Source organism: Canis lupus, chromosome 23 (assembly GCF_048164855.1).
Source record: "Canis lupus baileyi chromosome 23, mCanLup2.hap1, whole genome shotgun sequence".
In the NCBI taxonomy this organism is placed as follows: domain Eukaryota; kingdom Metazoa; phylum Chordata; class Mammalia; order Carnivora; family Canidae; genus Canis; species Canis lupus.
Window position 1 is genome coordinate 17,441,888 of NC_132860.1, and position 17,382 is coordinate 17,459,269.

The following is a 17,382-nucleotide window of genomic DNA, read 5'->3' on the forward strand; positions in this document are numbered from 1 at the left end:
AGCCACCCAGGCGTCCCCCTAAAGTATTTTATAATATGACTATAAGGTTTTGTTTTCAAACAGTAGAGTATGGATGTGTGTGTGTTTCTATGTACTTATATTGTGTGGGTGTATGTATTACATACATACACCCATATGAGAACTGTTCTGTAAAGCAGTTCTTGAGAGAACATTTGGAATGATTTGATAATAGAGTGCAGGCTCCGGAGGAGACTACCTGGGTTGAAATCCCAGCTGTATGGTATGACTTTAGACGAATCACTTAACTTCTTTGAGCAGCAATGTCCTCATCTATAAAATGATGATAATGACAATACCAATCTCATATGGTGTTGTATAGATAAAATGGGAAAAAATATATAAAACACTAAGAACGATGGCTTCCAAAAAGTAAGTGCTCAGTAATTGAGGTAGCTTGTTGATAATTATGATAATTATTGTCATTGCCATTTGTTTGATATCTTGCACCATCTCCCCTTTTTCCCCCAAACCCCCAGCAGAATTGTTCGTTCTCTTGTTATTTTTCATCAGAAATACCATTAGGAATAAAACTGATGTTGAACATTGTATATTTTCTCATTCTAGCTAATGACTGTCCATTTCTGCTTATGGAAGATAAAAGATACATTGCTGAATGCTTAATTTTGATTGTTATAACCAGCTGTATAAAGACGGCTGTGGGTTCTGTAGACTCACCTAGAGGGCAAATCTTGAAGTTGGGTATTAAAAATGGGGAAAGAATGTGAGGATCTAAGAAAAGTAACTTTTTGGAGAGCCCTTGTAGTCCTTTCTGTTCTCCCCGACATGTATACAAATACTTTTAATTGGCCTTATGGTGTGAGTAACCAGGTATTAATACTGTTAAAGCTTTTAAACCCTACTTCAGTATCCTTTTTAGTGATGACTGAAAGGGGGAAATTTTGGTGCTGAGGACCACTGAGAACTCTTGTGAGTTCTTACTGTCTCTCACATCAAAGTGTGGAGGGATATAAACTATATCATTTTGATAGTGTGAGTAGTGAATCACCATCATAAGCTTTAAGAACAACAGACATTATTGGGGCTATTTAGTTGTGACTGGGAAGGGATTATTTTTGTGTTTTGGATGCCAAGAGAATGAATACTGTGATGTCTCTGTTTTTCCAGTCATGAGGGAGAGAGACATATTGATTTCACTACCAAGTAAATGGTATTTTACAGACACTCCCTTGTTCAAGTGCTATCAGTCTATCTCCAATAACAAGTAGAGTCTTTTGTGGCTGACTGGTGAAGTGAGGTGCTAAGAGATAGACAGAACTTTTCCTCGCCTAAGATTTTCTTAGATGACCTCTTGGCTGATCTTAGCAAAGCATTTCAAGATTTTTGTGTGCTGGATTAATATTTAAAGAGTTTTTAAACTGGATTATACTGGAAATTGTTTTCCTTTTTAATTTTTCCAACATTGGATAGTAATACTTTGATACTTTGTCTATAGTGCTTTGTCAAGTACAAAGTAAATCTGTTGATCTAGTATCTATTAAAGCCCAATCTTAAAACATAATAGAATAATTTAACTTTTAAATTTTGGTCTTTTTAAAAAAAAAATAAATAAATAAATTTTGGTCTTTTTTATTATTTATTGCTTTGTGTTATGCTTGATGTATTAGAAGCGTGCAACCATTCTACATTTGAATAGCAATAACTTGAATAACTGTGAAATACTGTAGAAATTAACTCCTATAAGCATCAAGGCCAGATATAGGCCTAACCAAATTTTAGTCTAATTGAAGGTGATCTGGCTCAGTCCTAAGTGGTTTGTTGATTCCAAGGTGGTCGTGTTTTACATGGAAAAAAAATTACAGTGTTTTACAGGTAAAAAAAAAAAAATCTAAGCCCTTCCAAAATAGTAGAACAACTTTTAGCATATACCATTAATGGTAATATCTAACAGTTGCACTGTATTGATAGATTCTGATAAACTCAGATAAATTAGTTGATTGTTGGTAGTATGTCTAATTTACGGTAAGCAAACTAAGGATTAGGAAGTTTAACCAATTTCACTAAGCTCTAAAAGCTAAGATGCCACAGAGCTAGGTTTTAAACCCGTTACCACATGAAATACTGACTCTTAGTCTCAGCCACAATCTGAGAATATTCTGAGAGTCACACTTTAAAACTGTGGTTAGCATTTATATTTTAGTGTAAATGCAGGATCTGAAAACAGGGTTCTATAATTTTGAAGAACTCAGGTTCAGAAATGTTAAAAGAATGCTGTATTGTTGGTTAGAAACCAACTTCACATGTTTATTTTGTTTCAGGAGAAATCTGAGTTCAGAGCATAATACTGAAATTATTTTGTATTGCCACCTCTCCTCTTCAGTCAGCATATATTTGTTATATATAAGTTCTGAATAACAAATTATTATGTTTAACCTGAAGACTAAACTTCATGATTTGTGGGAAAAGACTTTAGGTTTCCATTCACTAATACATCAAAATCCAAATTTAATTGAGAGGATACTGAATTTGTTCTTTTGTTTTTATGTAAAGAATTTGCCCTTTTTTTCTTTTCTTCTGTTGAGAAATACTGAACTTTAATTTGGATGGATTTTAAAAATAAAAATATGAAAATAAGCTAAACCAAACATAATGACTACTTTTCCAGTTCTGGGATATTTTTATCTTTTTCTTGTGCTTTTTAGGCACACATAGAAACCACAGACAGTCATATAAATAAAGTTACAGTTAATTTTAGTAACAATATTTCAAAGAAAATTTAAGAATTGTTTTGCAGAGGCATTCTATGGCTAACAATCTATTTCTGATTATAGGAACAAATATTTTTATTGGCTAGGGTTTGGGCATCAGCAAAATAGTATTGTTCTGACAGTAGCTCTTTTTAAAGATACCCTGTCTCAGAAGTGAATCCTTTTGTATTATTCAGAAAATTTTGTGCCATATTCTTCACTGTAATGCCTTCTCTGAGGCATTTGTATAGCTGTGTAATTTTTTTAGAAGACTAAATTACTATGATAAAAAAATGCTGTGGCTTGAGTAAAAGAGTAATAAATGTTTAGTTAGAATCTCTAAGTTTCACCTTTGTAAAACATGAGTTCAGTTACTTACATACTAGTGATTTGACTACCTGCAGTATGAATCCAGTTTTCTGTAAGTATAGATTGGAGAGAAGAGTAATAAAACAGTGTATGCAACATTCTGAAGTTTTAACATAGAAATAGTCTTAGTATAGGATGCTATTTGTGCAGAGAAGTAAGTATAAGTACCATGTAATGCTTTAATTCTTTAAGCCATTTAGAATGCATTGAACACAACATAGGATAGCAATTGTCCAGCTGACCTGGATATAAATACTGTGTGGTCAGGGAACTGAGTGTAGAAAGGATGGAAGAGAATATTCTCTCCCTTCTTTGTAGAGGAGTATGTATGAAAGAATGAGGATGGTAGTGAACATATTGGATGACAGAATCAGAGTTCACAAAGATTTTAAAAGGAAGTTATAGTTATTAGCTAAGAAGATGAGATATAGGGCAGTAAGTAAAAATGTAGGTTTCTGCATGTGAGTATAAAAAGCCACTTGTATAACTAATTATTTAGAATAAAGATGGACAGGATAATTTGCCAGCCAAAGAGATTTGAGAAATACATGAAGACACCTAAAAATGTATAATTATAAAAAATACCTATGAAGATATTATAGGTAGTGTCCAAAGCCTCTGTGCTGACATAGGGCACTTGGTGATGAATTCATTTTTTTTTTTTTTAGATTTATTTATTTATCTTAGCAAGTGTGTATGAGTCGGAGGAAAGGGCAGAGGGAGAGAGTATCTTTAAGCCGACTCCCTGCTGATAGGGAGGCCGTCTGGGGACTTGATCCCCAGACCCATGAGATCATGACTTGATCTGAAACAGAGTTGGTTGCTTAGCTGACTGAGCCACCCAGGCACCCCTGATGAACTCAGTTTTAAAGATGGTATAAAGAATGTTTGGAAGGACTTTCAGTTTTATGTAGAGTTGAGGCTGAAAACATAAGGATCCTGCTCTGAAGTATGAAGACATGGCTTTTAAAACATTCTAAAGACTACAAAAAAGGCATTTAAAGTTATGTTCATGACAAAGCAAGTAGATATAAACGGAGGTTAAGCTGGTAAGTGGTGGTTTGAACTCACCTTTTTGTTTCCTACTCCCAGACAATTGTGTCTTTGAAGTAATAAAACCACTTGGCAGGTTGGAACCTGATGTAGTCTAGAGCATGCATCTGAAATAGTAGATTCTCTCGACATTTCTGAAGTGGAGGATACTCAGTCTTAATGTTATTCTCATATTGCTCTATGCTCATCAAAGTGGCTTGTTTCCTATACTAGATTTTCAATTATTTACAAACCTCTTTATTTTACTGTTGCATTGATAGTCTCAGTTATGCTAAAGAATTTTTCACCTGGCCAGTCTCTGTGGTCTGCTACTTCAGTACGGCTCTCAGAACCATTGTAGGACAAGGTTTTCTCTCCATGCTAAGGTTCTCTTATACTTAATGCTTTGAATCCTGAGGAAAGTGTAGATCTACACAGACCTAACCTACTACAAATTCACACTGTTTGCAAATAGCCTGGCTTTCCACAGGGAGTACTGCAGCTTTTCTGTTGTATAATTGTTGTATCACCACTATGGGTTATTCTGCTCTTCTTAACTTCTGGTTCCTTTTACAAGTTTTCTGTTTCCATTGATCTTAAGTATCATTAAGACTAGCTAAAAACATCTTTTCTTTACTTTATCTTTTTTAGCTATTATACAATTTCTTCATTATGAAATGTTTCGAATGATTCTCCTTCATTTGCTGTCTCCATTTTTCTTTTTTTTTTTTTTAATATTTTATTTATTTATTCATGATAGACACCGAGAGAGAGAGGCAGAGACACAGGCAGAGGGAGAAACAGGCTCCATGCAGGAAGTCCGACGCAGGACTCGATCCCGGGACTCCAGGATCGCGCCCTGGACCAAAGGCAGGCGCCAAACCGCCGAGCCACCCAGGGATCCCCTGTCCCCATTTTTCTAAGAGACAAGTGTGGTACAGTGCAAAGAATATGGCATCAAGAATTCTAAAACTATGAGCAAAGTTCATTTACCCTTTCTGAAAATATTACTTTTCTTATAGGGTTGTTATCAGATGGTTGTTAATATTTAATAAGCTATAATGTTATGATTTCCTGCCATCTGCTCATACACCCATCTTATCCACATCTCAAGGGTTTATTCTGAAGTATAGTTTAATGTCTTTTCCATTCCGAAATTACAAAGTTGAAGTTTCTAGTATTTTCTTAATTCATGAAGGTAATAATAGCTGTTATAATAGATAAACCTTGAGATTTTAGTGGCTAGCATGATAGAAGTTCTTCTTTTCTTACTTGCATGAAGTCTAATTAGTGGCAGTGGAGTAGATGAGAGTGGGGTTTGCTGTCTTCAGAGTGGTGTTGTCAGGGTCATCTTGGGTATCACCATTGACAGATTGGGAAGAGAAAGCATGGAGGATAGTAGGGCTGAGTTTTATGGGATGGGCCTGGGAGGCTGTATGCATCACTTCATTCTATTTATCAGAAAGTTAGGGACACCTAAGTGGCTCAGGGGCTGAGCCTCTGCCTTCAGCTCAGGGGTCATCCCCGAGTTCCAGGATCGAGTTCCAGGATCGAGTCCATCATCGACCTCCCTGTGAGGAGCCTGCTTCTCCCTCTGCCTGTATCTCTGTCTCTCTCTCTCTGTGTCACTCATGAATAAATAATAAAAAAAATCATAAAAAACAACAACAATAGAAAGTTATATAGCTCCAGTTAACTATAATGGGAGTTTGGCAAATAAAGCCTAGATGTGTGCCTAGGAGAAAAGCAAAACAGATTTAGTGAACAACTAGCTTTTTCTCTGCAACAATGTTCTTGTTGAATTCAAACATCTTTTTCCTTATTGTAATTCTCCTTGACCATTTTATTTTTGGACATTGCTGTTATTTAGTCTTTGTCTCAGTTCCTGGCACTGAACTCCTGAAACCCTTGGAATTTACTGTCTTTCGTATGCTAATGAATAGCTGATTGGTTTAGTGGGCCCTAGATTGCTTCAGGAACCAACTCTTGTGATTAGAGGTCTGGAAATTTCAGCCCCACTGGGGAGAGGAGAGAAGCTGGAGACCAAGTTCAGCCACTAGCAGCCAATGGTTTTTTTTTTTTTTTTTTTTAAATTTATGATAGTTACAGAGAGAGAGAGAGGGAGGCAGAGACACAGGCAGAGGGAGAAGCAGGCTCCATGCACCGGGAGCCCGACGTGGGATTCGATCCCGGGTCTCCGGGATCACGCCCTGGGCCAAAGGCAGGCGCCAAACCGCTAGCAGCCAATGGTTTAATCAGTCATGCTTACCTAATGAAAAACATACCATAAAAACACTAAATGAAAAGGTTCAGAGACCTTCTGATGGTGAACACATTGATGTGATGGGATGGTAGTGTCCTTCCAGAAGGTATGGAGGCTGTGTAGGTCCCTCTTCTCATACTTTTCCTAATACCTCTCTTCTTTTTGGTTATTCCTTAGTTGTATTCTTTATAATAAACTGATAAATATAAGTAAGGTATTTTTCTTGAATTCTGTTTTTCTAGCAAATTATTGAACCTGAGGGGGGTGGTTGGGTAAGCCCCTGAATTTTTATTCTGCACGCAAAAGTGTGGATAAACTTAGGTACCCAGTTTGCAGCACACATCTAAAGTGAGAGCAGTCTTGTGGAGCTGAGCCCTGAACCCATGACCTCTGGAGTCTGTGCTAATGCTGAGTAGTTAGTGTCAGAATTGAATTGAATTGTTGGACACCTAGTTGGTATTGGGAAAAAAACTTCATGCATTTGGTGTCAGACAAGATACAAGACAGTTTTCATCATGCTAAATTGATGAGCAAACTCCATAGGTTTGTTGCATATGGCACATTTCCTTTATTCATCCATTGATACATAGGTTGCTTTCATATTTTGCCTCTTGTAAATAATGCTGCAGTGAATACAGGGGTACATATAACTCTTCAAATTGGTGTCTTTGTTTTCTTTGGATAAAGCCTGGAAGTGGAATTACTGGATCGTATGGTAGTTCTAGTTTTAAAATTTTGGGGAACCTCCATACTGTTTTTTGAGTGGTTACAAGTTTACATTCCCACCAACAGTGCCCAAGGGTTCCCACTTCTCCACAGCCTCACCAACACTTGTTATTTTTTTCTTTTTCATAGTAGCTAATCTGATAGGCATGAGGTGATATTTCCTTGTGGCTTTGCATTTCCCTGATGATCTGTGATGTTGACCATTTTTTCATATGCCTGTTGGAAATTTGTGTCTTCTTTGAAAAAATGTTTGTTCAAGTGTTCTGCCATTTAAAAAATCAGTTGTTTGGGATCCCTGGGTGGCTCAGCAGTTTAGAGCCTGCCTTGGCCCAGGGCGTGATCCTGGAGTCCCGGGATCGAGTCCCACATCGGGCTCCCTGCATGGAGCCTGCTTCTCCCTCTGACTGTGTCTCTGCTTCTCTCTCTTTCTCTCTGTGTGTGTCTCTTGTGAATAAATGAATAAAATCTTAAAAAAAAAATCAGTTGTTTGTTTTTTGGTATTAACTTGTATAAGTTCTTTATGTATTTTGGATATTAATTTCTTTTTTTAAATTTTTATTTATTTATGATAGTCACGCAGAGAGAGAGAGAGAGAGAGGCAGAGACACAGGCAGAGGGAGAAGCAGGCTCCATGCACCGGGAGCCCGACGTGGGATTCGATCCTGGGTCTCCAGGATCACGCCCTGGGCCAAAGGCAGGCGCCAAACCACTGCGCCACCCAGGGATACTGGATATTAATTTCTTAAACAAAAAAAAATTTTTTTAAAAGATTTTATTTGGGCAGCCCAGGTGGCTCAGCAGTTTAGCGCTGCCTTTGGCCTAGGGTGTGGTCCTGGAGACCCGGGATCAGTCGTCCCATGTCGGACTCCCTGCATGGAGCTTGCTTCTCTCTCTGCCTGTGTCTCTGCCTCTCTCTCTCTCTCTCTCTCTCTCTGTGTGTCTCTCATGAATAAATAAATAAAATCTATAAAAGAAAGATTTTATTTATTCATGAGAGAGAGAGAAAGAGAGAGAGAGAAACAGACACAGGCCGAGGAAGAAGCAGGCTCCATGCAGGGACCCTGACGTGGGTTTCCAGGATCACACCCTGGGCTGAAGGCGGCGCTAAACCACTGAGCCACATGGGCTGCCCTAACTTCTTATTGGATGTATGATTTGCAAATATCGTCTCCCATTCAGTAGATTGCCTCTTAGTTTTGTTGATGATTTCTTATTTCTTACCTGCAAAAGTTTTTTAGTTTGGTGGGGTAATCCCAGTTGTTTGTTTTAGCTTTGTTGCCCTTGCTTGAGAATACTGGTCTCCCCAAAATATTGCTGAGACCAGTGTCACAGAGCTTATTACCTGTATTTTCTTGTAGGAGTTTTATGGCTTCAGGTCCTACATACAAGTCTAATTCGTTTTGAATTTCTTTTTGTACATGGTGTAGGAAAGTGGTCCAGTTATATTCTTGTGCATGTGGCTGTCTAGTTTTATCAGTTCCATTTGTTAGAGAAAATGTCTTTTCCCCACTGGATATTTTTGCCTCCTTTTTTATAGATTAATTGACCATGTAAGCACGGGTTTCTTCTGGGCTGTTTTGTTCCACTGATATATGTGTCCATTTTCTTGCTAGTAACACACTGTTTTCATTATTGTTTCATGCTTCTTTGTGTGTGTGTGTGTGTGTGTGTGTATGTATGTTTTAGTTTGTCTAGAAAGTGGTGGTATCACTATTTTGTCAGTCTTTCTCTTCTTGAATCCTAGTCATACCCCACACCACACAGAAAAATTAACCTGAAAAGGATTGTAGACTAATTGTAAAAATTGAAACTAAAAGATCTATCTTAATCTAATCTCTATCTATCTATCTATCTATCTATCTATCTATCTATCTATCTAAGATTTTATTTATTCATTCATGAGCGACAGAGAGAAAGAGGCAGAGACACAGGCAGAGGGAGAAGCAGGCTCCCCACAGGGAGCCCATTGTAGGACTGGATCGCAGGACCCCAGGATCATGCCCTGCGCTGGAGGTAGATGCTCAACCACTGAGCCACCCAGGTGCCCCGAAACTAAAACATTTAAAAAGAGAACATCTTTGCAACCTTTAGTTAATGAAAGACTTTAGATGGAACACCAAAAGCATGACTGAATAAAGTTTTTCTGGAGTACCTGAAAACCTTTGAAAAAGAATGTATCATTATATAATAAAGGTAGATACTCAGATAGCAAGAATTCTCATTTTGTTTCATAGATTTCATTTAGATCTACAGAATTTGGATGCTACTTGAGCCTTCTCTATTTTCTCTTTTAGTGAGGAGAAGGACATTGGAAAAAATGAGGGGACATGTAGCAGTTCACCTAGAAGCTCAGGGCAAAGTTTTCTTAGGTGTTATCTGTGCTTCTGAGCCAGGTTTTCTTCAAGTCAGAATTTTGGATATATTATAAATATATGGGGTGACTTTGACAGTAGAACTTTTTAATTAAAATTTTAATTGCTGTAGATAATAGCCAACTTTTGATATGTGGTATGGAAGAAAGAATAGTGAACTTTGGGGTTTTATCTATATTAGTGTATATACCCATGTATAGATAAATAATTTTTTAAAAAGATTTATTTGTTTATTCATGAGAGACACAGACTGAGAGAGAGAGGCAGAGACTTAGGCAGAGGGAGAAGCGGGCTCCTCACAGGGAACCTGATGCGGGACTCGATCCTGGATCCCAGGATCACGACCTGAGCCGAAGGCAGGCGCCCAACCGCTGAGCCACCAGGCATCCCTAGATAAATAATTTTTTTTCCTAGATAAATAATTTAATTATAAATGACAACAGCTATTTAGAAAGAGCATCCATTTCCTAGGTCATATAATCTATTTTCAAAGGTATATAAGGAATGATATTTTGATATTATCCATCTCCCTAACTCTCAGTTTGGGTCTGATCAAGTACTTCCATGTTCTTATTTATTATATGGAATATGTTCAGATGTTTTTGCTTGAGTTTGTATTGTGCTTTGAGTATTCATGTGGAACTTTCCCAGTTATGGAAATCACTGTGCATGGTCATCTCCCTATAAGTTACAAACATGTCAGTTTTAAAAAGTGAAGTATTTGGTGGCCTCTAGTGGTACTCATGTGTCTATAAAAAGTCATTAATATTGCCAACATACAAAATTTAGGGGGAAGGAGCTAGTAAGGTGACAAAACACATATATGTAGATTTATCAAGGAAAAGTTTTTGATCTTTGAAAACTAAAATTTTATTAATTATAAATCTTTTTTTTTTTTTTTTTTGGCTGGGTACAGTATACTTTATTGATGGTACATGACAAGGTAGGGCTCCCCAAGCCCCTCCCCTTCCTCCAAGTCTAGGATGTAAATTGGAGGTCAGGAGATTCTCAGTGTGTTGGGGGATTAAGTTGGGGCAGGGACTCCCCAGCAGCTGAGGGCCTCTCTCTTCCTCTTGTTCTTGCTGGGGCTGGTGGTCCAGGAGGCTCTTACTCCTTGGAGGCCATGTGGACCATGAGGTCCACCACCTGGTTGCTGTAGCCGAATTCATTGTCATACCAGGAAATGAGCTTGACAAAGTGGTCATTGAGGGCAATGCCAGCCCTGGCGTCGAAGGTGGAAGAGTGGCTGTCACTGTTGAAGTCACAGGAGACAACTTGGTCCTCAGTGTAGCCCAGGATGCCCTTGAGGGGGCCCTCCGATGCCTGCTTCACTACCTTCTTGATGTCGTCATATTTGGCAGCTTTCTCCAGGTGGCAGGTCAGATCCACAACTGACACATTGGGGGTGGGGACATGGAAGGCCATGCCAGTGAGCTTCCCGTTCAGCTCAGGGATGACCTTGCCCACAGCCTTGGCGGCGCCAGTGGAAGCAGGGATGATGTTCTGGGCAGCCCCTCGGCCGTCATGCCACAGCTTCCCAGAGGAGCCGTCCACGGTCTTCTGGGTGGCAGTGATGGCATGGACGGTGGTCATGAGGCCCTCCACGATGCCGAAGTGGTCATGGATGACTTTGGCTAAAGGAGCCAAGCAGTTGGTGGTGCCGGAGGCATTGCTGACAATCTTGAGGGAGTTGTCATACTTCTCGTGGTTCACGCCTATCACAAACATGGGGGCATCAGCAGAAGGAGCAGAGACTCCTTCCCTCTCGGCCCCGCCCTTCAAGTGAGCCCCAGCCTTCTTCATGGTGGTGAAGACCCCAGTGGACTCCACAACATACTCAGCACCAGCATCACCCCATTTGATGTTGGCGGGATCTTGCTCCTGGAAGATGGAGATGGACTTCCCATTGATGACAAGTTTCCCATTCTCAGCCTTGACTGTGCCGTGGGATTTGCCGTGGATAGAATCATACTGGAACATGTACACCATGTAGTTGAGATCAATGAAGGGGTCATTGATGGCGACAATATCCACTTTGCCAGAGTTAAAAGCAGCCCTGGTGACCAGGCGCCCAATACGGCCAAATCCGTTCACTCCGACCTTCACCATCGTGTCTCGGGGACGCAGCTGGCACTGCACCAGAAGATGCAGCTGTCTGTCGAACGGGGAGGAGCAGAGAGCCATCAATTATAAATCTATCAATTATAAATCTATTAGCGATGTGGCTGTCTCTACTAATTTATAGCAACATTTTTTTTTTTTAAAGATTTTATTTATTTATTCATGAGAGACAGAGAAAGGCAGAGACACAGGTAGAGGGAGAAGCAGACTCCATGCAGGGAGCCTGATGCGGGACTTGATCCTGGGACTCCAGGATCATGCCCTGAGCCAAAGGTAGATGCTCAAACTCAACTGCCGAGCTCAGGCATCCCTATAGCATCCCTTATAGCATCCCTTATCATCACTAGACTTCCTTTACTTTTCAGAAATGCCTTGAAATGATATACATGTATCTTAATTGGAAGTATTTCCATGTAGCTTATACTTGGCCAGCAATAGTGTACTACTGCATTGTTCTGAGAGGTGTCCATGAAGGGGAGTGCTAAGATTGATTTCTGACATCTCCTTAAATATAATAAAAGATAAAAATAGGTATGAGTATTGCATAAATTAATCATAAAGATAATTAGTCCTTAAAGTTTATTTCTTTAAACAGCAAATTCTGGTTAACCTAAAAATACTTCACATTTAGCAGAATTGTCTAGAATCTGAAATGTATGTAGAAATTTAGAAAGATCACTTCACAAGTTGGGAAAATTTATTTAAACTCAAGATTTGGAAAGCTAAAGAGAAAACACAGCTTTAAGTAAGTTAAATTTATTTTATTTATTTTATTTTTTTAGATTTTATTTATTTATTCATGAGAGACACAGAGAGAGAGGTAGAGACACAGGCAGAGGGAGAAGCAGACTCCATGCAGGGAGCCCTATGTGGGACTCGATCCCATGACTCCAGGATCATGCCCTAGGCTGAAGGCGGCGCTAAACTGCTGAGCCACCGGGGCTGCCCAGTTAAATTTATTTTAAGTGCTGAAAACTTCATTCATGCTAAAAATGGGATACAAAGTCTAGAGATATTTTAATAACTTGCCCCAAATCATAAAGCTCCTAAATATTGGCAGAGTTAATAATAAAACTCTGATCCTTTGACTCTTTACTAAAGGTTATTAAAAATTAAAATACTCTTTGTGTTTGTTGAGGGAAACTCATTCTTTAAAAAGTTTTTTTCCCTTGCTATTTAAAAAAAATGGTTAACAGGAATAGCCTTACTCTAATTAGGCTTAACTGGCATTAGAAAGACATGAAAAGTATTTCGACATCAAATTCAGAAGAATCTAATGATACAAATCTTTGTTAACTAAGGAGTTGGTGATTTTTATTTCCTCCCAAGTTAGGCTCTTTTTACAAGAATTGACTATAGAACATGTGGATTTGGGAATAACTTTGATTATGACAGCCATAGTATTCTAATGAAAAAGTTATATTCTACTATTGGGTTTATAACTGACTGAAAGATTTCACTAAGAATATGGTAAGATGTTAAGTATTTTTCTCAAATTCAGTAGTATGTACTTAGAAATAAACTGATATAAAACTTAGATGTGCTATCAATTTGTGAATTAATTATGATTTCCATTGTTTGAGGCACAGTGGGTTCTTTTCCCAGGCAGAGACAGTTTTGCCTGAGTACTGATAAATAAGATGAAGTAGAATCCTGGATTCTGGTTTTAAATGTTTTACTTTCTAATAGGCCAGAGAAGTAGAGGAAGAGACATGCTCAGAGTTAAAAAAGAGGCACAAGAAGTTCCCTGTTCATGAGTGATACTTCCACTCATTCCATCAGCCAGAGATTCTTTTAAAGTAAATGTGGCCTCTTTAAATTCTGGAAGATGCATTTTAATTATATTGTTCTACCTAGGTAGCATGTGTAATTTTATGTCACAGAACAACCTGTTGTCTCTTGGTGACAGTGACAGCTATAAGTAGAATGATGTGATGCTGCTAGTACTAATAGTGAAGAATCACTTTCTAAACATGAAAAAAGATTAAGAGTAGAGTCCAGAAACTAATAATTTAAAAATTTGGTATGATGATGAAAATGTTATGAAATCCTTAGAGTCTCCTGGTCAAATTCTAACCTTTGTTTTGATGGTTAAGTCAGTTTGTATCGAATACTCTTGCCAGGTGGTCAAGTGTCTTTAGCCTATATTAAATACTTCCGGTGATTTATCTTTAAGTGATTTCTTAGTGCCTATTATGTGCAGTTTGTTTGGTGCTGAGAGTTCAATGGTAAATAAGACAGGTGTGACCTATGCCTTCATATTCAGGCTTGTAACATATTTATAATGATGGCAAACATTCTCTTTTATATAAATTCACCTTCATAGTTTTATACATATCATCTTCAAAGGTCTTGCTCTTTTCCATAAATTTATAGCACTAACCTGACCTGTTTGGGTTAATATTCTAGTTTTTGTTCCTGTACTTGGAAATAATATGGTTTTTCCGTATTAAAAGCCTGTTTGGGACACCTGGGTGGCTCAACGGTTAGACCTTAGGCTCAGGGCATGATCCCAGGGCCTAGGATCCTGTCATACATCTGGCTCCCTGCAGGTAGCCTATTTCTCCCTATGCCTATGTCTTTGCCTCTCTCTTTCTGTGTCTCTCATGAATAAAAAAATAAAATAAAAAAAAGCCTGTTTACTAAATTTGTATTAAAATATTTATATATTCGGGGATCCCTGGGTGGCTCAGCGGTTTGGCGCCTGCTTTCAGTCCAGGGTGTGATCCTGGAGTCCCGGGATCAAGTCCCACATCAGGCTCCCTGCATGGAGTCTGCTTCTCCCTCTGCCTGTGTCTCTGCCTCCCTCTCTCTCTCTCTCTCTCTCTCTCAAGTCTGTGTCTCTCATGAATAAATAAAATATTAAAAAAATAAAATATTTATATATTCAAATTCCTCTTTTGAAAGTTGGAGGTTCTAAAATGTTTGGATGTATCACTATATTACAAACACTATAGGACTTGGGGCAACCTGGCTGGCTCAGTTGGTAGAATGTGTGACTCTTGGGCTTGGGGTTGTAGGTTCAAGCCCCACATTGAGTGTAGAGATTATTTAAAAACAAACAAAACAAGAAAAGAACAAATACTATAGGACTCTTATTAATCTAATAAAATAAGATTTTCTAGTACATATGCAGGGCAGAATGTTGAAACTTATCAGCCTATTTATTTATTTAAATATTTTTTATTCATGAGAGATGCAGGGACATAGAGGGAGAAGCAGGCTCCTTGCAGGGAGTCTGATGCAGGACTTGATCCTCAGACCTAGGATCACACCCTGAGCCAAAGGCAGACGCTCAATCACTGAGCCACCCAGGCATCCCCTTATCATCCTATTTAATAATATTACATTGAGAGTGGGATTTCAGACATATAATCTCCTTGAAATGACTAAAATGGAGATCTTGTTCCATGTAATGCTGGATGTTATACTGTGTCAGTGTATGCTTAGGATCTTAAGTTGCCTTCTGTTTTTCAAAAAGAAATTCCAACTCTGACATATCTTTGGATATTTGTTTTAGCTAGCTTTGCAGTAGATCATATTGAGACCGCAGACTAGTGCCTGCTATTGCTAGTGAAATTGTGAGTTCTTGCTAATGCTCTGGTATCATTTTAGAGGTGTTAGCTGTAGTGCTATAAGGATATAAAGACCTTACAAGGCCACAGATAATGTGAAGTTAATCTTCTCCATATCACATTGGATTAATATCTGTGACAAGTTACAAATGCCAATAATGATGTATTTTATAATCTCAGATCACCTCAGCTTTTTGGTTCAGGTCAGCTACTCTTTGTATATGAAAGTAAAAGATTAACCATTTTACTGAAGTCATTTAATGTGTCGGTTCCAAGCAGCTAAATGAGGCATTTCTTCCATATTTAAAACAGAAATGAAATAGGAGGATCCAAGGTATAGGTCAGCATTAACTATTATTTCTCTCTGCCTTGCAAGAGGAAGAGCAGAAGAAAGCACTTCCCACATACTGGCATAAAGGGAGCTGGGGGGCGCCTGGGTGGCTCAGTTAGTTAAGCATCCGCCTTCAACTCATCCCTTGGTCCTGGGATCAAGCCTTGCTTCCTGCTCAGTGTAGGAGCCTACTTCTCCCCTCTCTCTTTGACTCTCCCCCTGCTTGTGCTGTCTTGCTCACTCTTCTTTCTCAAATACATTAAAAAATAAATTCTCTCTCTCTCTCTCTTTTTTTTTTTTTTTTTTAAAGATTTTTACTTACTTATTCATGAGAGACACAGAGATAGAAAGAGGCAGAAACACAGGCAGAGAGAGAAACAGGCTCCATGCAGGGAGCCTGATGTGGGGACTTGATCCTGAGACTCCAGGATCACGCCACGCCCCAGGCAAAGCAGGGGCTCAACCGCTGAGTCACCCAGGCGTCCCAGTTTTTTCTCTTTTTATTTTTAAGATTTATTTATTCATGAGAGACACAGAGTGATGGAGACACAGGCAGAGGGAGAAGCAGGCTCCCTGCAGGGAGCTGGATGTGGGATTCGATCCCAGGACCCCAGGATCACAACCTGAACCAAAGGCAGATGCTTAACCACTGAGCCACTCAGGCATCCCAATAAATAAATTATTTTAAAAAGTGTGTGTGTTGGTGGGGGGGTAGCTGGGAAGCAAAGAATCCATATAAGGGACCTTCAAAGTTGTTTTGTGGTTTTGGATGACCTTCTGGTTTGGGATAGATTAGGATTTATGAATGCTAAGAGCAAGCAAGCTGTGAGCTGGGTGTGGAAATTGCCAAGTGATGCCTTGCACCACTTGGCTGGGCCATCTTTGTGTTGTGATTTTGAGATCAGGGACTGTGAGCAGCCTTGTATTAAAGGAAGTGTAAAACGGTTGGAAACATTGTGATTTATCATATACTGTGGACTGTTTTTAAGCTTGTAAGCCTCTATTTTTGTTTGTTTCTATTTGGTAATGTCTTTTAACATCTCCAAACTGCCTCATTGATACCCATTGAAATCAAAAAGGTTTAAAGGAGGGACGCCTGCGTGGCTCAGCGGTTGAGCATCTACCTTCAGCTCCGCTTGGCTCCGGGCCTGATCCCCAGGCCCTGGGATCGAGTCCCACATCGGGCTTTCTGCAGGGAGCCTGCCTATGTCTCTGCCTCCCTCTATGTGTCTCGAATGAATGAATGAATGAATGAATGAATAAGTAAATAAAATCTTTAAAAACAAAAGATTTAAAGGAAGCCCTGTGCTTTCTTGAGTGTTGTATAAATTATGATTATGGTAATTGAAGTGAGACCACCAGGAGTTAAAAGGTCACTTGATCCAGTGACTGTCCTTTCCTGTAGATTTTATTTCTAAAGACGTAAAGTATCTGTAATGGAATAGGAAATAAGATTTTTTTTTTTTATGATAGTCACACACACAGAGAGAGAGAGAGAGAGAGAGGCAGAGACACAGGCAGAGGGAGAAGCAGGATCCATGCACCAGGAGCCCGACGTGGGATTCGATCCTGGGTCTCCAGGATCGCGCCCTGGGCCAAAGGCAGGCGCTAAACCGCTGCGCCACCCAGGGATCCCAAGGAAATAAGATTGATAAAGTTTTATTTTAAAGTTTTGCTTATCCAATGTTTGGTATATATCTGGAAGGGAAAGTTAATATATAGGCTAGAATGATGGACTGATATTAATAAAGAGAACTTTTATGGGGAAATGTAAAATATTGTTATTATACCCCATAAAGCTGGCATAAGAGACAGCAGTTCATTTGAAAAAGATGTTTTATCTATAAGGTTGGCATGAACTATTGGC

General features: G+C 39.0%; 2 protein-coding genes across 4 annotated transcripts in view; one reads left to right on the plus strand and one right to left on the minus strand.

The window, feature by feature from the left end:
• The window catches only part of SBF2 (SET binding factor 2), a 453,884-nt gene that overhangs the window by 87,807 nt on the left and 348,695 nt on the right, over positions 1-17,382 (plus strand). The window lies entirely within an intron of this gene.
• LOC140614804 (glyceraldehyde-3-phosphate dehydrogenase-like) lies at positions 10,263-12,220 on the minus strand. Its single transcript, XM_072794108.1, has one exon. It carries the CDS (start codon positions 11,670-11,672, stop codon positions 10,596-10,598), a length of 1,077 nt encoding a protein of 358 aa, XP_072650209.1. The 5' UTR covers positions 11,673-12,220; the 3' UTR covers positions 10,263-10,595.

Bases quoted from the DNA above. Each gene is read 5' to 3' on its own strand.
- LOC140614804 (XM_072794108.1), bottom strand. From the start codon at position 11,672: ATGGCTCTCTGCTCCTCCCCGTTCGACAGACAGCTGCATCTTCTGGTG.